This window comes from Abrus precatorius, unplaced genomic scaffold (genome assembly GCF_003935025.1).
Source record: "Abrus precatorius isolate BTA unplaced genomic scaffold, Abrus_2018 Scaffold9, whole genome shotgun sequence".
Lineage (NCBI taxonomy): Eukaryota > Viridiplantae > Streptophyta > Magnoliopsida > Fabales > Fabaceae > Abrus > Abrus precatorius.
The window spans coordinates 2,645,623-2,669,553 of NW_020874439.1; the positions used below are offsets into that span (position 1 = coordinate 2,645,623).

The 23,931-nt window shown below is 37.2% G+C and overlaps 1 protein-coding gene across 2 annotated transcripts; it reads right to left on the reverse strand.

The window, feature by feature from the left end:
* Positions 1 to 1,306: 1,306 nt before the first annotated feature.
* Positions 1,307 to 22,631, reverse strand: LOC113849191 (RGS1-HXK1-interacting protein 1). 2 transcript variants are annotated; one of them, XM_027478901.1, is made up of 10 exons: positions 22,299 to 22,578; positions 22,036 to 22,102; positions 21,851 to 21,928; positions 21,081 to 21,133; positions 15,722 to 15,805; positions 3,454 to 3,506; positions 3,300 to 3,364; positions 3,129 to 3,187; positions 2,155 to 2,194; positions 1,448 to 1,885 (listed from the first exon to the last, which is right to left on the reverse strand). In XM_027478901.1, the coding sequence occupies exons 1-10, from the start codon at positions 22,545 to 22,547 to the stop codon at positions 1,878 to 1,880; spliced, it is 756 nt and encodes a 251-aa protein (XP_027334702.1). In that variant the 5' UTR covers positions 22,548 to 22,578; the 3' UTR covers positions 1,448 to 1,877. The 2 variants fall into 2 exon arrangements, with proteins under 2 accessions (XP_027334701.1, XP_027334702.1); XM_027478900.1 differs by lacking the exon at positions 2,155 to 2,194 and having other exon boundaries at positions 1,307 to 1,885; positions 22,299 to 22,631.
* Positions 22,632 to 23,931: the final 1,300 nt, after the last annotated feature.

The window sequence follows — 23,931 nt, forward strand, 5'->3', positions numbered from 1 at the left end:
AAAAATTATTCAAAGTAACCCTTACTTATTTATATTTTGTAAGTACTTGTTAAAAAAGTTAATCCAAAAACAATCATACTAAATGGCTTTCCAGTTCCATAATGGCTTTAGGAATGATCCAAAACAAAAGAACTGGTGGCACTTGCATTCACCGTTGATTAGTTGTCATCTTGCGTAAAAGCACTTCAGAGCTTCAAGTGGCAATGAAGCCGCGTACGTCAGAAGCCAAGTTTAAAGAGACAACTTAGGTTCAAAAGTTAGAGTTGAACAAAAAAACAAGTTCAAAAGTGAGACATAACAGTAAACGTTACTATCCAATTGCTTTCTATTTTCTATTTTTATTTTTTTTTATCAATGATTTTAAAATCAGACCAGTCATTGAATCGTAAAGACACTGGTTCAAGGTTTAATTATTGAACCATAATTAAAACGTGATTAAACCGGTATTAATTAAATATTATTTTCAATTTTATATATAACATTTATCGTCAACATTTGCACCGCTCTACCCATGGTACCACTACTAAATTAAAGATTATTTCAATTTCTAACAAATTAGAAACAAATTAAACAAAATACCAACTTTAATTTTAATTGATCGAAAAATGAGTGAGTAGCAGTGGATCAGCAACATATCACGTGCAAGTTCTGAAATGTAAGGCTTAAAAGGGATGGATCTGAGCAAATAAAATGAATGGTGTTGTAAGACATCTTATGTTGGAGCTTTAGTGGGAAGTGGTTCTTCAGGGAATGACTCGAGCATGCTGGTAATAAGACAAGCAAGAACAGCAAGCAATGAGCTGTGACACTAGTAGTTTAGGAGAAAATTTGCAGATAAGAATGGTGCTTCAGCTGAAGAGTCGTGTGACTATGGAGTCTATGATATCGACATAAAGAATGAACGTTAAGAGAAACCCATAAAACTGATGGTTCAGAACTTGGGACGTCATTTTTTCGACTTTCAATAAAAATTCGCACAAAAGAATGTTGTTTTTGAGCTTCTAGTATTTACCCGTTTCAAACCGAGGAACTACTGGTTTTACCGATTTTTGGTTTATGACTGATTTATAATTCGTCCAGTTTTTGGTTTGAATGAACCGGATACCTGACCGGTTCTCGATTGAACCGGCCATCCGGTCTGATTTTTACAGCCTTGGATGTAATAATTTATTATTTCTTCTGGCTACTACCATCATTCGATCATCTTTTACACAATGTTAATTCCAGGTGACTTTCAAAATCCTAATTCCGTTATGAAAGTGTATTTAATACACTTCGAAATTAAAATTTTAAAAGACGCAAAGAGGGAAAGGACGATATAATTAGAAAAAGAGGGCACCAAAAAAGAAATTCCATTCGATCACTTTTCCCAACTCATCAAAGCAGGAGTCAACGACTTTGAACGGAATCATATACTCAGATTTGTTACAATTCCAAAATGCTTCAATTCCTAATGTATATGTCATTGAGTCACAGGTTGTTTTGTAGTAAAACGTCATTATTGCCATTGAGCTTTATAACTTGAGAAAAGAAAGGAAAAAAAAATCATTTTAATGTTTAAGTTATGTAGCCTCGATGTATTTTTCTCATAATAAATCCCTAACTACTCTGGGTATGATGCATCCCCCTATTGCAATCTTCATGAACCAAACCAATCTCAAAAGAATAATAGTAATAATAATAGTAGGGTATTGTGTTATTCCTGATTAGAAAACTGGAAAGATCACCGCATATGATGGTCCTGATCAGAAAACTCGGATGCACATCCAATTAGAGAATGTTTAAACAAAGTTTCTCAAACCGATATGCCATAGTTGCTAATTTTAGAGATCTCCTTGGTCAAGGTATTCTTTTCTTTCTTTGCCTCAGAAGTAAGTTCAGAAACCTGTCAAGCAGACAGAAAATGTTTGCATTGCAAAATTATTATTAAATCTGTAAAAGCAAAATCTGTTAGTATTGGCATCTTTTCTCAATTCCTTGATGGCTGTTAAAAGTGGCAAGGCTCTAGAATGAAATTTCTGACATTTATTAGAAGTGTAAAAAGTCATCAACATTATAGGAAGATAGCAGTTCCGTTTTTTAACCAGTTATTACTTCAAATTATCATTGTAAACTCAACTGGTAGGTTCGACCAGTAATCCAGTCACTACTCACTTGTCAAGTATTTCAATTGGACCAAACCGGTAGCACACAGCTAGGATAAATACAACCGTGAGACAATGCCATGTTTATCGTACAAAATGTTGTCCAGAAATGTAATATATCTATTATGAAGCAGTGATAAACTAACAGACCAAATAATTTCCATGAACTTTCTGATTTAAAGTTATGCAGATCATTATCCTATCATACACTACAAGAAAGTGCTTCATATTCAGCATGCTTGTGTAGGATTGTTTTTGTAAGATTTTTTTCTCGAGGGGAGGAGAGGGGGAAGCATTTTTAAGGAGAAAACATTTTGTAATAGTATTTTTATTAAAAACAGTTATTTCATCATGAATAAAATTTTGAAGTTTATAGTTAAAAAATATATTATTTTTTAGCCAACTTTCATTTTGCCTAACAATTGGTTATTTCAAATACAACAGCAATTACTACAAAATACAAATAACGGGAGAGGTACCAGAAAATCAACAAGAAAAGTGTTTCTTATTATTGATTTATAGGTCCGATCAATGCCCTTAAGCTACTGTTTAAGGAATAAAAAGAGAAAAGTTTTATTAAGATGCTATTAATGCACACCCACCTTTGTTCACAATAAATTTAGCAAGACCCAATCTACATAAATCAAGGATTTTGGGATTAGATTATTTATTTATAGCAAGTTTTCCAATCTAAAAATGTGCTTAATCAATTCTAATAAATAATAAAACAACATAAAGAAAGTTCGGCCAATCACAATAGTTATGTCATGACTTATGCCCAATCCACTAGTTATCCTAATGCCCAGGCTTGGTCTAGTCAACATGTATTGAATTATTATTTATTATAGCTACCCATTATTCCATGTTATGAATGTTAAAGAAAAAGACTACACTTTTCACATTGCCATTTCATGAGTCAACTCTTGATAACTTTCATCTAAACCTAAACAATGAGAGATGGGATCCTGTCAACAGAATAATTACCTGTAACCGGAAGTGAGATGCTTCTCTTTTAGGGAGTTCTCTGAGGATATCTTTTAAACCTAGTATACCAAAACAAGCCACGTCATCAAAAGCACAAGGTCCCATCACCAGCTTATTTCATTGGCTGGCAGTATCTTTTCGTTATAAAAGAAATTATAATAATTTGCAAACCTCCTGCTCGTCTTTCTATTTTATACGCTGAATGAATCACATTCCTGATCTGCTTTCCTGCTTGTCTGTTATAAATTATATACATTAATAAAAACTGATATCAGTGCACATGTACAAAATCAATGTTACTGTTCCACATCCGAAAGTTACAAACCTGAGTTTTGTCCTTCCATGCAAGAATTGCTCTTCCGCATGTAATGCACTCCTCTGTAATCAGTACGTAGAACAAATTACTATGAATACTAGAATAGCAATAGCAATCGAAATGCAGGGGTTATCTCAAATTGTGTAATAATCCAATAAAATTAAATTGACTAGTGTAAACCAAGCTTCCTATATCATTTTTATAAAGTTATAAAAAGACCATTCAACTCAGCCAAAATACCAATGGGTCCCTAGTGACTCCCTAATCAAATTATATGAAACTATAAATAATCCAAAATTTATTGAATTCAATTTTTAATTAAAATTTACAATTCATAATCACAAAAGTAACTTTATATGAAATTACATATTTATTGAAAATAAAAAGTAAAAAAAAAATTACCTAGCTTATATCAAGACAATTCATAAGTCACATGACATTGTATTGAACACACATGCCTTGTCGCCTATTTTCAATTATCAATCACAGATTGCAGATTGAAGTGGCCGAGTGATATACTTGCAGTTTATATGCTTGATTCAGAAAATTTATAATAAATTTAGGTTTGGAAAATATTTTACACATTAAGGTTTCAATCTTTCTTTAGGATTAAGAAACGGATGAAACAGCAAAGATAAACCAATTTTGAAAGAGACATGGCTATGTGTGCCAGCCGATGCCACAAACATGGCCATGTCTAAATGAAAAATGGCTTATGACTTGAAGACATTAAGTGATTTTGAATAGATTTGACAAAAGTACCAAAAATATTAAGATATTTTAACAAAGATTAAAAAAAGAAATATACTTGCTAGAAAGTATCAACCAAATTTTGAGATAATATTATCCAAACCTTAGCTAAATCTATAATTCACAGAAAACCAACCAATCCTTATCCATATTAGAAAATGAAGTAAACGAAAGACAAGCAGATCAACAATAAACAACTAAGTCTTATTCCACTAGATGAGGTTTAGGGACACAATTGTAGAAAAGAAATTTAATGGAAGTGACGAGAAGAGACTTTAGAAGAATGAGTCCATCCAATTTCAAAAGGAGGATTTACGTTTCTACCTCTTAATTCAATTTCCATGGATTTTAGTTTAGGATTTTGCTTTCATTTTCGTACAGATATATAACTCCCATAGCTAGAGCCATAATGGATTTTATGCAGTGATTATTGATGTTAGAAATTGTTGAAATAGAGAAAGAACATAAGACATTGGATGAATTCTGTGTGTTCCACTACGCAATGGAGCATATATTTATATTAATAATCATAAATACAAGAGTAATTATAGAATATTAAGCTACCTAATTACTATAATTACAAAGATAAATTTTTCTATTGCAATATTATACATATATTTACACTTACTGTCTTACTCTCAAGTCAAAACATGTATAGTATAAGCACTAAGCTTGACAAATATATAACTAATATGTGTACCTCTGAAGGGTTTGGTAAAGATATCTGATCCTTATTAAGAGTTTAGTATGTGGATCTGATCCAATATTGTGGGAGGAGTGTGATTAGACTTACAAGCTTAAGTGACCGTCTTAGGCCATTTAGACTTGAGGTCCTCTTATATATATAAAATTTGTTGTTGAACTACCAATGTGGGACTTTATTGTCTTAACCATCTCCCTCAAGTTCAACTAACTTTGGTCTAGTTGAGACTTGTATTTTTTTAAGTCTAGGCTTGTGTTCCAACTTCTACTTCAGGTCTTGCTTTTTTTAATTGCTTGGGCTGTTGCTCCTTTTTCTTGATTTTAATGCTACAAGTCTAATTATTTTTTCTATGACCTTTAATTTTATTTTTAGTCTAATCTTTGATACCATATTAAGATTTTAGTATGTGGATCTGATCCAATATTGGAAAGGGAGAGTTTGGACTTGAGTAACCTAGATTTCTAATATGGTGTACGACCTTGTCCAGTTCGCATGTTAAACTGCCCATAAATGTCCATTCCTGAATGTGAAAGAGGTGTGTTAAGACTTGCAGAACATTCAACCTGTCTACATCTCAATGGGAAAAACTACCTAAAATTGTCTCATTTTGTCCAAAACTTTCTAAAGGGGAAGGGAAAATTGAGTCATCTTACTGAAACAGCCCCAGAATCATCAGATCCCAAAGTTGCAGCATGAGATGAGGCAAACGCATTTGTAATGTCTTGGTTATGGAACTCTGACATTTGGAGTGAGCGATGTCTGCATGTTAATGAAGACAGCCAAGGAGGTATGGGACAGTTGTAAAGCAAACTATTCCAAGGTGGGTGACACTGCCCAAATCTATGAGATTAAAATGAGGACTTCTGCTACCAAATAGGGGGATCATTCGGTCAGCGTGTAAGCCCAAATCCAACAAAATTTGTGTCAAGAGTTAGACCATTATGTGCAATTTAAAGCAAAATGCACTGAAGTTGTTGATCTTCTCAAAAGTTACAAGGAGAAGGACAAAATCTATAAGTTCCTTGCTAGATTAAACAGTAAATTTGATCCGGTTAGAATTCAAGTGCTTGGAAAGGACCCATCCTCACTCTATGAAACGATGGCTGTCTTTTGGGCAAAAGAAGCTTGTAGAGAAGTGATGCTGGAATCTCAAGCAAATGAAAGTTTTGCCTTGGTTGCACAGACCAAGGGAAATAATTCAGAAAATAAATCAATAAGTAAGTGGAGCAGGAGAGACAACAATACCTAAAGGGGAAAATAAGGATTCCCTATGGTGTACCTACCACAAGAAGCTCTGGCACACTCAAGACAAATGCTGGAGACCTCATGGTAAGCCTCCAAATCCAACCCGAAACTGGATAACTAAAGGAAATCAAGGAGAGCAGCCTCATGTTCATATGGCAAATCTAGGGTCTGTAGAGGGCACCTCTTCCAAACCCTCCACAGAGTTTGACTCAGAGGAGATTAGAATAAAGGAGTTATTGGGAACATTAACAAAACCTACAGACCCAGGTAACTGCTCCTTGGTATTCTCAGGAAATATCTCTAAGCCCTATGCACTTAGTATCTTAGATTCCTGAAAAGGTGTATGGGTTATCGATTCTGGAGCTACAGACTAGATGAATCAGTCCTCTAGTGTTTTATCTCCTATAGACCCTGTCCAAGCAATAAAAAAATTGCAACCAAAGATGGAACTTTCATTACAGTTACTGTAGAAGGAAATATTATCATAAACCAGAATCTGATTTTGAAAGATGTTTTGCATGTGCCAAAATTATCAGCAAATTTGATTTCCATTCACAAGCTTACAAAAGATTTACATCCCTTGGTGACTTTTTCTCCCACAATTTGCAAATTTCAGGATCAGGGAATGGGGAAGATGATTGGGCTTGCTAGGGAGGACAATGGACTCTACCTTCTTGAGGAAGCTAACAGGATGGGTAGCACTAGGAATCAAATTCCTTTGTCTTTGTTGTCAAAATCTTCTCTCAAATAAAGAAAATATTTGGCTATATCAACTTCGTTTAGGTCACCCTTCATTTTCTACCCTAAAAGTCATGTTCCCTAGTTTATTTCCACAACTGTGTTGGAGTATTTCATTGTGATACTTGTGAATGACTGAATGCAAATCACAAATGTGTCAACTTTTCCATTAATAATAATAAACGAATGTCAGTTCCTTTTTCCTTAATACACAGTGATGTTTGGGGACCTAATATTCCAAATATAACTAGGGCTCATTAGTTTGTCATATTCATTCATGATTGTAATCAGATATCATGGGTGTTTCTTTTAAAACAGAAAAGTGAGGTGAGCCAAGTCATTAACACTTCTTCCAAATGATAGAAAAACAAATTTGAGATAACACTGTCTTCTATCTTCAATGAACAAGGAATCATTCATGAATCCTCTTGTGTCAACACCCAACAACAAAATGGGGTGGCAGAACAGAAAATTGGGCATCTTGTTACTATTACTCAAGCCTTGCTTCTCCAAAAGAATGTTCCAAAACAATATTGGGGGAAGCTATCCTTACTGCTACTTATTTGATCAATCGGTTACACCTCAAAAACATTAAACAATAATAATCCAATTCAACTATTCTCCAAATCTTTTGCAGACTTCACAACAACAAATAATCCAATAATCATAGAAGCTTCCTTACTTATTTAAACACTGTCACTATTCCAAAAACTGTTTATGAAGCATTAAACAGTAAGAACTGGAGTGATTCTATGAAGGTTGAAATGGATGCACTAGAAGAAAAAAAAATCTTATTGAATGTAATTGGGGTTTACTGTTAAATACAAGGCAAATGGGACATTAGAAAGATATAAGGAAAAGTTGGTGGATAAGGATATACTCAAACATATGGGGTAGATTATCTTGAAACTTTTTCACCTTTTGCAAAAATGAATATTGTTAGAATTTAGTTGTCTCTAGCTGCTAACCATGGATAGAGTTAGCAGCAATTCGATGTCAAGAATGCTTTTCTGCATGGAAAACTTGAAGAAGAGATATACATGGAAGTCCCACTTGATTTTAAAGCTGAGGAAGGAAAAGTGTGTAAGCTGAAGAAGGCACTTTATGGGCTGAAACAGTTCCCAAGGGCCAGATTTGGTAGGTTTACTACTGTGAAGAAGGCAATGGGGTACAAGCAAAGCCAAGGTGGATCATACATTGTTCATTAAATATTCAGCTTCAGGGGGAGTTACTGCATTGAAGAAATGCTTGTTAAAAGAATTTGAGCTTAAGGAGTTAGGCAGATTGAAGTATTTTCTAGGCATTAAGGTGGTTCATTCTTATCATGGTATTTTCATCTCTCAACCTTACATGCTGGATTTATTGGCTGAAACTGGAAAATTGGGGTGCAAACCAGTAGAGACACCTATTAAGCAGAATGACAAATTAAGTGAATCAATTGAAGATGCAACAGTGGATATACAATCTTATCAAAGACTGGTTGGAAATTGATCTATTTGTCCCCCATCAGACTTGACATTGCATACGCAATAGGGGTGGTAAGTCAGTTCATGAACAATCCTAAAGAAACTCATCTTAGAGCAGTGTATCACATTCTGCAGTACTTAAAAGGGACTCCTAGAAAAATAAATCTGTTCACAAGAGGGAAGGAGATTACTCTTGAAGCATACACAGATGCTGACTACGCTAGATCTATAGATGACAGAAAGTCTTCCTCCACATATTGCCCTTTTCTTGGAGGGAATTTGGTAACTTGGAGGAGCAAGAAATAAACTGTTGTTGCCAGGTCAAGTACAGAGGAAGAGTTCAGAGTAATGGCATAGGGGATTTGTGAACTACTATTGATAAGGATCATTCTAGAAGATCTGAAAATTGAGTGGAACAAGCCTATGAGACTGTACTGCAATAACAAGCCAGCAATAAATATTGCACATAATCCAATGCAACATGATAGAACTAAGCATGTTGAAGTAGACAGACAATTCATAAAGGAGAAGCTGGATAGTGGAACAATTTGTACACCATTTGTATCCTTCGGAAACCAACTTGCAGATGTACTAACAAAAGGATTGGGTAGTGCTACTTTCCAGTCTCTTGTTAGCAAGTTGGGAAGGGATGATATCCATTCACCAACTTAAGGGAGAGTATCAGAATCTCTAAAGATTGACCTAAATAAAATATTTCCTTGATAGACAGAATCAAATACTATAATTAGGAGATAACATTAGCTGTCTGATTTTGTATTTATTGTATTAGAATCCCTTAATTTTAGGAATTAACTGTATATGCAGTAGTTTAGGGATTTCCTTTACTAGATTTGTTGTATTTGATGAAAGAGCAATTGCTCTTCTAATCAAATCATCAGGAACACATTTTCTGACAGTATCCACCACATCCATGATACAAGTGCAGAATTGCTAAGAAAAGGAATCCAAATGCAATCACACCCTGGTGTGGTGACCACTCACACCCAGATTTCAAATTAACCTATTTTTCTAATGTTTTCCTTCATGAACTCGAAGGAGTTTTAAACCCTACATATATAAACACTTTTACAGTTCCTTAGAAAGGGGATTAAACACTTAATAAGAGACTATCAAGAACAGATCAAGAAGCGAAAGCCAACATCATTGAAAGCAGCTTTGTCTTATTCCTTGCCCTCTTTATTTGTTCATAATGTTCTTTATGTTCCCAAGTCACCATTTAATTTATTGTCAATCAGTCATTTGACTCATTCTCTCGGTTGTGTGATTGGTCCCAAATGTCAGTCTCATAGCCTTAAAGAACTCAAGACTTAGGTTATAAATGTCAGTCTCTTCAGGATCTTTTGGCTCAACTCACAAGTGAGTTATAAATGTTATTCCCCTACTTTGCTGTTATTTGATCTTGATTGTGTTGGGTCCAGGCCAATTGGGCCTCCACTCAAAACATACCAGAGAAGGAGGGGTAGGATGGGAATTGTGGGCAAAGAGGTTGTTAAGGTAGATTCTAACAGAATGGGTGACGTGGATGAATGAGAGAGGAGGAGGCTGTAGGAGGGATATAGGGGTGTTGATCAGAGGAAGGGAGGTAGGATTTATCTGGGAGGTCATTTGGGAGGGCGACTGTCATAGGGACAGTCATTGTTGCTGCATTACCTAATCCAGTTTTCCCGTTGTTCTTGCTATTTCTACTTGTAATCTCAGGGATATCCCCTGATTGGTTTGTCATACATTTATAAATATATTCTGTTCCTATCAAGTTGGTATCAGAGCTCCCGATCCTGGGAGCGCCTGATGGTAACCACACGAATGGAGAATCGAATGGAGAATGTCGAGCGGAGATTGGAGGGCATGCAAGCCTCCATTCAGGAGGAATTGCGGAGGCAAATGGATGAGATGTTGACGATGATGACGGCGAGGTTCGAGACAGCTTTGCATGTAGTACGAGAGGAGAGGGAAGGGGAAAATAGTAATCAAGAAGGAGGTAACGGAGGCGGTGAAGCCTGGCGAAAGGAGGAACGAGTAAGGAGAGTAGAGGTGCCCTATTTTGCAGGAGAGGACCCCCATGGATGGGTGTACAGAGCGGAAAGATATTTTGAGATTAATGGCATACCTGAGCCGGAAAAAGTGGATACCGCAGTAGTGTGCTTGGAGGGGAAAGCCCTCAATTGGTACCAGTGGTGGGAACCGAGAGTGCCGACCACCACGTGGTCCATTTTCCGGCAAGCATTATTGGGTCGTTTTCGGTCGTCGTCTTCAGAGAATCCTTACGAAGCTCTAATGGGGCTAAGGCAGAGGGGAACAGTGATTGAATACCGAGAACAGTTTGAGTTGTTCTCTGCTCCACTACGTTTTGCTGACGAGGAATTTATGAATGGGGCATTCCTCAATGGCTTGAAGGAGGAGGTCAAGGCTGAGGTGAGGTTGCGGGACTCCGGAGACTTAAGCACGATCATGGATTTTGCTCAGAAAGTGGAGGAGAAGAATATGGTATTGGGCTTTCCTTATGGTAGGGGGAGCGGGTCAATGGGTCCAAAGCCACATTGGGCCTTAAGGGTAAGGGCCCAAGAAATGACTAAATTAAATGGGATAGGGAGAGGTGAGCCCAATTCGTCGTCGAGGTTTAGGCTTCTTGCTCGCACTAATGGCAATTGGGTTGAAGGCCCAGCGAACCGCAATAGTTCACGAGAGTCCTTCACACCTTCGAGCTCAAATCGCAGAGACCTAGGGTTCAAACGGCTAACCGAAGAGGAGGAAAACGACAAAAGGAGGAGGGGCCTTTGTTTTCGCTATGATGAAAGGTTTACCCCGGGCCATGTGTGCCGCAACAAGCAATTACATGTGGTTTTGATGGGAGAAGAGGAGGCGGACCAGGGCGGGGTTTCCATTGAAGAAGACAATGAGGAGGAAATGAACCTCCAGCTAAATGCGAGTAGCATAGCGGGGATGACCTCCAAAAATTCATTGAAGCTGTGGGGTACTATCTCGGGTAAGAAGGTGATAGTCATGGTGGATTCCGGCGCCTCCCACAACTTTTTATCTCCGGAACTGGTGGAGGAGCTGAAAATACCCACTGAAGCTACAAGAGGGTACTTTGTGGAGGTAGGGGATGGTCAACGGTTGGGAAGTCAAGGGGTTTGTAGGAGTGTAGTACTTGAACTACCCAACCTACAAGTAGTTCAGGATTTCTTTCTCTTCGATTTGGTGGGCGTGGACGTTATTCTGGGGTACGAGTGGCTTAAAAGTTTGGGAAAATTTAGTGCGGACCTACGACAGCACTTGATTGAGGTGCAGAAGGAGGGAAGGACCATTGAGATAAAGGGAGATGTGGGGCTGTCCAGAACTGTGGCTTCGTTAAAGGCAATAAGGAAGGAACTGAGGAGAGAGGCAGAGGCATATTATGTAGAATTGGGGATGCTACATATGGGCTGTTCTGAAACTTCTACTCAGGTGTTAAACACCACATCTGAAACGATGAAGGAGTTGTTATGGGAATTCGGGGAACTATTCAAGGAGGGAACTGCTCTTCCACCGGAAAGGGAGTGCGATCACGCTATTGTCTTAAAGGAGGGAGCCACCATTCCCAACATTAGGCCTTATCGACATCCGCACTGTCACAAAGAGGAGATTGAAAAATTTGTGAAGGATATGTTAGCAGCAGGTATGATCAGGCCGAGCACCAGTCCTTATTCCAGTCCACTGATTCTCGTAAAGAAGACGGGAGTTGGCGTTTTTGTGTAGATTATCGGGCCTTGAATAGCATCACCATCCCCAACAAGTTTCCAATTCCTGTCATTGAGGAGCTGCTGGATGAATTAGGAGGGGCAACAATTTTTTCTAAGCTTGACCTAAAATCAGGCTACCACCAAATACGAATGAGACCAGGGAACATTCCTAAAACGGCATTCCAAACACATGAGGGGCATTACGAGTGGTAATGCCATTCGGGCTAACCAACGCTCCTTCAACCTTCCAAGCACTGATGAACTCGGTTTTTAAACCTTACTTGCGTAAATTTGTACTAGTGTTTTTTGATGATATTTTAGTGTATAGTGCAGATCATAGTTCACACGTGGACCATTTGCGATTAGTCCTTCAGCTTTTGAAGAGACATGAACTGTGGCTCAATGGCAAGAAGTGCAGCTTTGGGGAATCACAGTTAGAATACTTGGGGCATATCATTTCATCCGTTGGGATCTCTGCTGACCCTGCAAAGGTCTCTGCTATGAGACATTGGCCACAGCCTAAAGACCTTCGAAGTCTGAGGGGGTTCTTAGGCCTGACAGGTGTTATTATCGCCGTTTTGTACGAAATTATGGAATTATTGCTAAGCCCTTAACACAGTTGCTCAAGAAGAACAGTTTCAAGTGGTCAAAAACAGCACAAGGGGCATTTGAGAAGCTCAAGGGAGAAATGGAGGCGCAGCCTACTTTAGCCATGCCCAACTTTGATTGTGATCGAAACAGACGCTTCAGGTTATGGGTTAGGGGCTGTCCTTATGCAGCAGGGTCGACCCTTGGCCTTTATTAGCCAAGCTCTTTCAGATAGAAACAATGTGAAATCAGTGTATGAATGAGAATTAATGGCAATTGTGTTCGCTGTTCAGAAGTGGCGACAGTATCTGTTGGGTCACCGCTTTACTATTCGTACTGATCAAAAAAGTCTGAAATTTTTATTAGAGCAACGCGTATTGGTGGGGGAACAGCTGAAGTGGATCACCAAACTGATGGGGTTTGACTTTGAAATTCAGTACAAGCCGGGAATGGAGAACAAGGCAGCTGATGCATTATCCCGAATAATGACTTGCAGTGCAATATCCATGGTCACCCACTCTGACCTAGTAGAGTTGGCTGAGGAGGTTATGGAGGATGAGCAGTTGAAGGGAATTATACAAAGGGTGGTAACCGATCGTAACTCACATCCACACTATGCAGTAGCGCAGGGCTGTTTATGGTATAAGCAAAGGTTGGTATTACCTAAGAAGTCTGGCAGAATTCCATTGTTGTTGGTGGAATTTCATGCATCACCTTGGGGTGGCCATTCTGGAGTTACTAGGACATATAAGAGGCTGGCCATGATTTTTTATTGGACTGGAACGAGACGAGATGTGGAGAGGTTTGTGGCTAATTGTCAGGTGTGCCAACAGAACAAACATGAGACCTTGAAACCAGCTGGGCTTCTTCAACCTCTACCAATTCCCGAGCATGTATGGGAAGACATATCCATGGATTTTATTAGAGGATTACCTCGGGCAAAAGGGGCAAACAGTATCATGGTAGTAGTAGACCGACTGAGCAAATACGCCCACTTTATTCCATTGCTCCATCCATACTCGGCTACGGAGGTAGCAGCAGTGCTCGTTAAGGAAATCGTGCGTTTGCATGGGTTTCCCAATTCTATAGTCTCCGACCGGGACAGAATATTCATTAGCTCATTTTGGAAAGAGCTTTTTCGTCTCTCGGGCACACGGCTTAAATTCAGTTCAGCTTACCATCCTCAAACGGATGGTCAAACCGAAGTGACTAACCGTACCATTGAAGCATATTTGAGGTGTTTTGTTAATGATCATCTTCGTCAATGAGTGAAATGGCTACCATGGGGGGAGTTTTGGTTTAATTCCTCCTTTAATGCATCCATACAAATGACTCCCTTCAAGGCGTTATATGGCCGTGATCCTCCCATGGTCATTCCCTACTGCAAGGACAGTACTGCAGTGGCTGATGTGGACAAATTGCTACAGTTCCGGGATAGTATTTTGGAGGAGCTCAAGCAACATTTAATTAGAGCACACATGAGAATGAAGGAGCAGGCTGACAAAGGGCGTAGGGAGGTGGAATTCCAAACTGGGGACATGGTATACCTGAAAGCCAGACCTTACAAACTGAAAACCTTGGCCAGGAAGGTTAATGAGAAGTTGAGTCCAAGGTTTTATGGCCCATTTCTAGTGGAAGGAAGGATTGGAGCTGTTGCTTATAAGTTGCTGTTGCCGGAATCATCACGCCTGCACCCGATTTTTCATGTTTCTCAGCTCAAGAGGGCTCCCCCAACGAGCCAAGCATGTCAAGAATTACCACCATTTTTAACAGAAGAGTTAGAGCTTCAGGTTGAGCCTGAAGAAGTGCTGGACGCTAGGAGATTGTTAAATGGTAGTTGGGAGGTGTTGGTGAAATGGAGGAATCTGCCTAAGGAAGATAGCACTTGGGAAGAATATGAACTGCTGCAAGCCATTTTCCCCCAATTCAACCTTGAGGACAAGGTCCCTCTCAATGGGAGGAGTATTGTTGGGTCCAGGCCAATTGGGCCTCCACTCAAAACATACCAGAGAAGGAGGGGTAGGATGGGAATTGTGGGCAAAGAGGTTGTTAAGGTAGATTCTAACAGAATGGGTGACGTGGATGAATGAGAGAGGAGGGGGCTGTAGGAGGGATATAGGGGTGTTGATCAGAGGAAGGGAGGTAGGATTTATCTGGGAGGTCATTTGGGAGGGCGGCTGTCATAGGGACAGTCATTGTTGCTGCATTACCTAATCCAGTTTTCCTGTTGTTCTTGCTATTTCTACTTGTAATCTCAGGGATATCCCCTGACCGGTTTGTCATACATTTATAAATATATTCTGTTCCTATCAGATTGATGTTAATTTCTTTGAGTTTATTCCGTTTTTTGAGGTCCAATTTTGCAACTTGTGTATTTCTCTATTACTTTACCAATTCTTTCAATTGTTGTTTATTTTTCACCCACCACAAATGCCACATGCTAAGATCTACCTCCTCCACATCCTCTGCAGGTTTATCACCATTAACAACATTAGTAAAAGTCCTAATTCTTTTTGTCACCTTTTCACTATTCTTTGAACAATTACCTAAGAAAATACTATGTCAATTCTACTCAAATTGGATAAAATGTGTGAGCAAGGACAAAAAAAATTGATCCTGAATATATTTTATAGCCCCGGTCCAATTTAGAAAAACATCATGTTACCATATTATGTACTTTATGATAAAATATAGATTTGTCACCTAGTTTGTTTATGTATATGTGATATTGAATTACACATCACCTATTCATTCAGACATATCAGAATGTAGGTTTGGGATTGAGGATTAAACAACCAGTTATAGAAAAGGTTTTTCTTTTGCTTTTCCAAGTTGTTCAACCAAAACATCTTCCTTCAACCGATGGTGTTCTTGTCTTTTAGATATCTTTTGATCATTCATTCTTCTCCAAAATATCTCAAGTGCTAAAAGATTTTATTCTATGGTTATTCACCTATATCAAAGAAACTCAATGTGTGAAATACCTGAAAATTAAACATATTGAATTATATAAAACTATTTCAACAGAAAATTATATGTACTTTTACCTCCAACTTTTCACCTTTAGCCTTTAGAAGGTCAATTGATTGTCGCAACTCTTTCACCTCAACATGGGCTCTAGAAATCATAGACTGCATCCAAAAACAAATGCCACCCAAAGATATAATCCAGGTAATTATTATGCACCTTTGCATGCTCTTCAAGCATACACTATATCAAAATATTGAGCAAGTATCCAGCAGAAGTCAAACAACATTTCGTAAGATCTCAAACTCATTCCAAAAGAGAAATCAGTATCCAAAAAACCAATTAAGAACATATGCCTGAACCTACATCAACATCATAGACAATTTCACCAAAGTGACATTGTATGATGATCGATAATGTTCACCTAATAACACTTTAGCCCAAAGAAATGTAAAGAAGAGGACAAAGATGGCATAAATTGCAACAGCAGTTACACACTTAATAAAAACATGCAATGTGCAATTTAACATCCAAGGATTGCTTTAGTAATTGTCTGGCATTGTCCACTTTTATTGGAACATTTTGTTTACAGAGTATAAGCTATCAGAATAAATAAAAATATCTAAAATATTTATCCCTAGCATATCCTATCTTGAAGGATTAGTTACCTTATATTTATCACTACCTCTTAGGATTAGTTGCCATGTTTCCATATCTTATCCTGATTTGTTTTCTTAATTAGATAGGATAATGATTAGTATAAATAGGGTTAGCACTCTAGGTATTATGAACATCTTGTAACATCCCAACACATTGTCATACATCTCAGTAAATATCAATTCTCCTTTATCTCCTTCTCTTTATTCCTAAAATACCGTAATTTTAGTATGGTATAAGAGCAGTAGCATCCTCCATGATCTATCTTGTCACTATTCCGCTGCCAATCTCTATAAAATTTGGAGTTCTATTTTATTTTCATGATTTTTCTTTTTCATTAATTGTTTCTCCTGCTGTGTCAACACGCTAATGTCTTCTTATTCCTTCTAGTGAGTTCAAACATCTTTTGGTCGTGCTTTTCATTCCAGTTGCACCTTTCTCTATCCTAGCTACCATTGTGCATTTTTATAGTGTGCTTCGAATAGTGTCCAGCTACTGTCATTGTTTCTCCACTATCATGTCATTCTTGTAGATCTACCCACTTCAAACTGTACATTGTGAAATTAGAGAAATCACTCTAGACCAGTGAGTTTACCTAAAGTATCAACTAACCCTATGGCATTACCGGAGGACAATACTTGGCCTTACAACTTTCCTAGAAACTTTACTGGCAGTGTGTCTTTCTCAAAAAGATTTGCTTGGTCCGGCAACTATACCAGAAGTATCAACTAGGCTTGAGACTTTCCCAGAGACAATATGATACCAATAAGCCCATAAAGAAAAGAGTATATAATAGGAAAAGGATGTGTGGGCCAGTTAATATTAAGGCCCAACCTAGAAAACAATCAGTTAGCTCATAATTAGGAAGCAGTTACAAGGGATGGTTGTTATAAATGTCAGAGTTACAAGAATTGAGGTGTCTTTATGTAAGTGAATAAGTGTAGGAGAGTTGTCAGGATCTCTCAAATATTTCTGGCATTGTATGATAACAGCCTGCACTTACATTGGGTACAAGACTGCTCATTATCAGTAACACAATTCAATATTTTTTTCTTTCCTTGCTGTACCAGTTCTAAAACAATACCTAGCCCAATGCTGATAAAGAAAAAAATCAAATGAAATGAAGAAAGTATCAATTATACTGAAGAAAAGAAAATAGAAATCAAGGAACCCAAGCCCGAGGCTGAATTACTCATGAGTTTTTCTTCCGGTTTCCCCTTCTCCCCTCTCTCTCTTTCTCCTCGTAACCAAATTCCTAATTTCCAAACCCCATCATGGGCTCCAGCATGTTGCCTATTTGGTGTAACTAACTTCCCCCATATCCTTCGCCACTTGTCCCCCTTGTCTCTCTCCTAGAATATACTTTTAACTCCTTTCCCATGCATATAACTTGCTGACCCAGTAAAACTTCTTCATCCTTTGAAATTTTAGGCCTAAGAGTCTCACCACTTGCCACTCCTTGAAAAATAGTCTTGTCCTCAAGACTGAACCAAGGAAATTGTTTACGGATGACAAATTATTCCTCTCATGTTGCTTCCTCCTCTCATCCTTACTTCCACTAGACCAACAGCTGAGGTATTAGCACACCATTTTGCAACTTTGATTGGAGCACTAACATGTCCTCTGGTTCCCCCAGTTCCTCCAAGTCCCCTTCCAACCCCAAAGGCAAAGAAGGTTCAACACTTTGGTCTCCCACAGCTTTCTTTAACTGTGAAACATGAAAGACTGGATGAATTTTGGTACAATACTACCTTTCACAAGACCACAGGGGTCACTTGATAGGAACACACACAAACAGCAGAAATAGTGCAGGTCGCAATATTCGAGTTAAGTATTTTCTGAGAATGAAACTAGATATAACTGAATGCAAATTACAAGAGTAGGAATAGAGAGCACTAAGTAGCTCAAACACTCCAAAGCCCAATAACTAAAACTTCCATACCCTAAAACTCCTACCAATTACTCAATAAATACTAGCATAACAGAAAATACCAAAACTACTCCTAAAATATTTCCCATAACAGAAATTATTTAATCTACTCCTAAAATCTCTTATTCATTTGAATCCTCCAAGTTAGTTACAACTAATTTTCTGTTTTCCTTGAACCTCTCCTTGTATGAACCTTCCCATGAAACTGATTCTTTCCATAGAGCTGATTCCTATCATCACTCCCCTTGAAGCTGTGTATGGAAGGAAACCCCCCAAGCTCATCCATCTCCTTCTTGGTGAGACCATAGTTGAATTTGTGCAGCGTGAACTGATTGATCGTGATGAAGCTCTCCAACAGTTGAAGTTTCATCTCCATAGAGCTCAGGGAAGGATGAAAAAACATGCTGATTGATTTGAAAGAGGAAAAAGAGAATTTTTGAGATAGGAGAATGGGTGTTTCCAAAATTACACCCCCACAAGCAAAATTCCATTACTTCAAGAATCAATGCCAAGTTGACAGCCTGTTTATTATGGCCCTTTCCAAGTTCTGGAATGTGTAGGAGTAGTTGCTTACAAGTTGCAACTCCCTGAAAAGTACACCTAGTCTTTCACATATCACTGTTAAGGAAAGCCATCCACATTTATAAGGCTGAACAGGATTTGCCACCTGGACTAGATGGAGAATACTTTGACATGTTGGAACCAGTTGTTGTTTTAGCTTCTCAAACAATAGTTAAAGGTGGGAAAACATGATTCAACTTTTAGTATGTTAAGAAACTTGGGCCTAACTCATTCCCAAAAATTAGTTTATAGGAGGAGGACTACACAAGCTCTTATAAGGAGTATTCTGATTCTATTCCTAACCAACGTGGGACATTTAACACAGTGAAAAGGAAAATCAATTGATGAAGCTAGATGGGAGGATGAGCTACAAATTAAGAGCTAATTTCCAAATTTCAGCCTTGAGGACAAGGCTGTAGATGAAGACAAGGGCAATGATAGGATCCAAAATGGGTTAAAGGGTCAACGGGAAGAATGGGCTCAACAATTGTGCCATGGGCCCATGGTATGGAGGGCCTAGACAAAGAATAAAGGAAGAATCGGTAAAGGTCTAGAAGTGAGAGAGTAGTTAGTTAGTGGGGCGTCCGTGCCCTTATAGTCGTTTGGAGTAGTGAGAGGGGGCATATCTAGGAGAATCATTCTGTTATTTATGGATGTAAAGCAATAGCTCTGTAGGAACTTGACTCTGAGCAATATTCCTTGCTACTGAATTTCTTTAATATTTCAATAATACACATACTGCTTCTTTTACATTTTGCTGTTTCATTTTCATTCTTGGAATTGATTTGTATCATATACTCCTATCTTTTAATTGTGTTTATCTTATTATGCCTCATTGTATGTATGAATGGATCAAGTCGCATGCATAAAATATAGGTTGTGAGAAAGTGAGTGGTCATACTACTCTTAATAGGGTAAACAAGAGGATCAATCTAAAATGTTAGGTTTTCAATCAAACTATTGATGCTGTATGCTTTCCTGAATCTACATCTTACATGATCACTGAGTAGAGATTTAAGAGAAAAAAAAAAACTCAATATTCCATGAGCATTGGGTATTGGTGGATTTCCTTGGCATTGAAGTTAAGCATCTAAGCAGAGGTTCACTATTGCCCTCTCAAGGCAAATATGTTTGAGACTTATTAGCCAAAGCTGAAAAAAGTGATGCTAAGGGTGTATCTATGCCTATGCTGGGGCTGTACAGCCAGTAAACCATGCCTATAGGAGGACCCATATTTGTAAAGGCCCAGCATTGGTACTCTTCAATATGTCATAATTAAACAACCAAAAATAAGCCACAAGGTAAATAATGTTTGTCATCAGGTCTCAACTGCTGGTAGAATGTTGGAAGGTGGTCAAACACATTGCATTATTTCAGGGAACCCTAACCCATGATCTTCTCTAGCCTCCACAGCACCGTCAGCCACTCTCCCTTTGGACCTTTTATGATTCTGATCAGGATTTAGACCCAGATGACTGTCACTCTACTTCTGGATTCTGGTTCACATGTATTTGGGCCCAAACTTAATTTCTTGGTGCTCCATGAAGCAATCTCTACTCACTAGTTGCTCATTCCAGAACAGAGGCTGCATACATAAGTTTGACGTCCATTGCAACTGAATTCATTGGGATATACTCTCCTCACTTAACTCCAAATTCCTATTTCAACCCAGGATCTAAAGTGACAAGTTGACTATAGTGTCCCTTTCACATTTTCCAATCCTACAAACTTGCACCAAAAATATGGAAGTTGACATCTTGTTCGGAAGAAGGTCATTTTAACAAATGTTTAATTGTCACATACATTCCAGCTCAAAACGGGATACCTGATGTATTCACTGCTGTCTTAGAATCAAACTCATGCTGTTTAACCAGTTTTGCCTACTGCACCCATCCAGCGTAAAAATGCTCATTGGATTTATTGTGGACATAATGTGAGCATTTGTCACAACTAAATACAAAGAGAATAATGAGTTCAACAATATTCATCTGTATTACAAGCCATAACTCACAGTCTTCAATCAAGAGATTAATATTTATAGTAAAAGTATGTCAGGTTGTACATTTGCAAATCCAAGTTCTAAGCTCTCTAGTATTTATGCAAACAAAGGATCTCTAGTTAAACTTATATTCAGTATTCACCAGCATTTATCCAAAAGACAATGCTTTGTATTGATACTCAATATGTGTTTAGCTCCTTTTGGATACATGTGCATTTCATGATTGAATTAACTCAAAATCAGGCATCTTTGTCCTTGTGAAGTCAACAGACATAATGAGATTATTACTCACCTCTTCACTGACAAAAAGACGTAAAGTGTTGTAGTACAAGACCCGACGAGGCCCTACAAGGTAACCAAATTCTCAGAAAAAATAATAATGTGCTAATTGAATAATGTATTGCACATATAGAATAAGGTAAATAACATTGCTTCAAAAAACATATGTAGCAATACATATGATACACATACTACCAGCAATTTACTGCATTTAACAAAGAAATAAAATTTTAAGGGCAGGCCACAGCATTAAAATTAAGAATAGACCCTCAATTTAGTCATGATTAAGGTGTTGCCACATTAGTCCCCTAAAGATTTTTGTCACTAAATTAGTCGCTCAGACAGTGAAGAGTCAGCATATTATTTTTCTAAAGATTTTCTTTTTGAAATTAATCTCTCAAAGATACAAAATTATCACCAAATTTATCTGTAAGGAAGATTCAATCGGTAACACAAAAGGATGAATTGGGTGACAATTTGTATATTTAAGGAACTATTTGGGGAACAGAACTACGGAGAATTAATATGTCAACACTTCAATTTTCCACAGATAAATTCGGTGACAAAAAGATTTAAAGTAGCAAGTTTGCAACACCCTAATCTTTGGGAGACCAAATTCAAGGTTTACCCCAAAAGCCATGATCTACATGAGTTTTAACTAGACTATATTCAGTTATGAGATTCATTGCCAAAATACAAATCTAATATATATTATCTTTTGCATGTCACATGAAGAATGAAACATCAAATGCAACATTTAAAAGTAAAAACATAGAATCTTACTTTTAAGCACAAGAAGGCCCAGGGTAGCAGTGGCCCCACATGTAATAACTGGATGTGAAGCTGCAACAAGTACACCCTCTGCAATGAAAGACCAATCAAGCAAAAAATCCTAAACATTAGAAACTTCATAAATTGGAAACCAAAAAAACAACCCATCTCCACTAAATGAACGACAAAACGCAAACCTTTGATCTTTCCAAAAATAAGATTCTCGTAAGCATTGTACTGAGACTTGAGATCATCCAAAGAATGCTACATTCAACAGAAATCAAAATCATGCATATGAGATGATAAAAGCTGTTTGAAGAAACAAATGAACAAACCAACGAAAGCGTGATGTAACCAAACTAGGTTATGGAAAATCAAATTTCTAAAGGGTCCGTTCATTCCCAGTGATGAAAATTTTCTCGGGAAGCAAAAGATAAGCGGGGTAAAATCAAGATACTACCAAGGTGTGATGAAAATGAGAAGAAGAAGTTGAACGGATTTGGGAAAAACGGGATTTTCCCGCGTCGATTGCAGATTCGACGGCATCGTTGAAGCCCTTCTGGTAAAGCTGGGCTTGCGCAACAGCGTAGTCAATAAACGGCGTCGTTTCATTTAAGATTTGAGGATCGCTGGGTGCAGGGTAGTTCTGAGGCGATGGGGGTGTCTCAGATTCCGGTGATTCCGTCACCGTCGCCATGGTTAATTTCATTGATGGTTCTCTTACTTTTCTTCCAGGCTTGACTCGTTCGGTCCCTCTTTATTTACCGTTAACTTTCTTTATAAATTAAACAATGCACGTAATGTATTTTATTTTCATTTTTATAATACAATTGGGCTTAATTGAATTTGTTTATTGTTAAAAATTTTGCTACTTGAATTAGTTAATTTTTTAGTAAAATAATAATATTCAGTAAAAATAAAATTCATCTTATAAAAAGGTATATTGTGTCACATTACAATGCGAGGAACAATTTGGCGAGGCCTGACATGCATGAGATGTGGGATGTAGTATGTAAAGAAAAGACATACACATGGGATGCACAAGAAGGGTTACGTGTCGCAAACACAAAATGTGTACACAGCATAAACTCTGTCATTGCATACTCTTCAAACTTTGAATAAAGGTTGTATTATTTTTATCTCATTTTCTTTATTTTATAATTTTTTATTCAAATAAATAAGACATTTTTAGATTTTTTTATCAAAATATAATGATATATTTAGATTAAAAAATATAACATTGTATGATGTTAAGTAAATGACTTAATTGTGAGATCTTATTAAGTATTATTAGAAAAATATTTTTATTTAAGTATGAATACTGGAACAATATAATACATTGAAACTAAAGTGTAAATAGACTGATGAACAAGTCTTAGGAATCATGAATATGATATATTATGTTCTCACATGGATATACATTTTTTATTTGTTTAAAATTTTTAAATGATTTTGATTTATGTTATATTAGATATACAAATTTATATCTATTGAAGTTATCAATAAACATAATGAAGTATTTAGATATCATTCCTTTGAGCTCTAACATCCTATGTTTTACTCTTTGTGGACAATCACTTTTATAGTCAATTAACTTTCAAGTATTTTATTTATTAGCATATTTTTATACAAATTATGTTTTATTAATTAGTAGTTTTTGGAAATTGATTTAGCATCGCCATGATCTGAATATGAATTAAAGGCCTAGATGTTATCTTTCAAATGCCACTAGAATAAATTCAGTTGGATATTTTTGGATCAAGATATGGCTTAAACATTGCATGTTAGTCAGGATATGTGTTTGTCTCCTTTTTCTTTTGATTTAGGCCTAATTTTGGTTCTGGACATTAGGATTCAACCTTGATTTCTTCATAAGAGTTGTAGGCCCATATATATTATCTTTCTTACAAAATAAGAATCACATTAAAACGAGATATATAACTTAATTGATAATTCAAATACTAAACAATGTCAGAATATGCAATATGCTGAATTAATTGAATTAAGGCTTAACCAAGACTCAAAAAGCAAAAGTAGCCAAATCAATTCACTTATGCATAAAAGAAGGTTAATATATCAAATATGAAGATATA

Coding starts and splice junctions, on each gene's coding strand:
- LOC113849191 (XM_027478900.1), bottom strand. CDS start 22,547: ATGAAATTAACCATGGCGACGGTGACGGAATCACCGGAATCTGAGACA. Junction 22,103..22,298: donor CTCATTTTCATCACACCTTG/GTAGTATCTTGA, acceptor TGTTGAATGTAG/CATTCTTTGGATGATCTCAA. Junction 3,188..3,299: donor AATAGAAAGACGAGCAGGAG/GTTTGCAAATTA, acceptor TTGGTATACTAG/GTTTAAAAGATATCCTCAGA.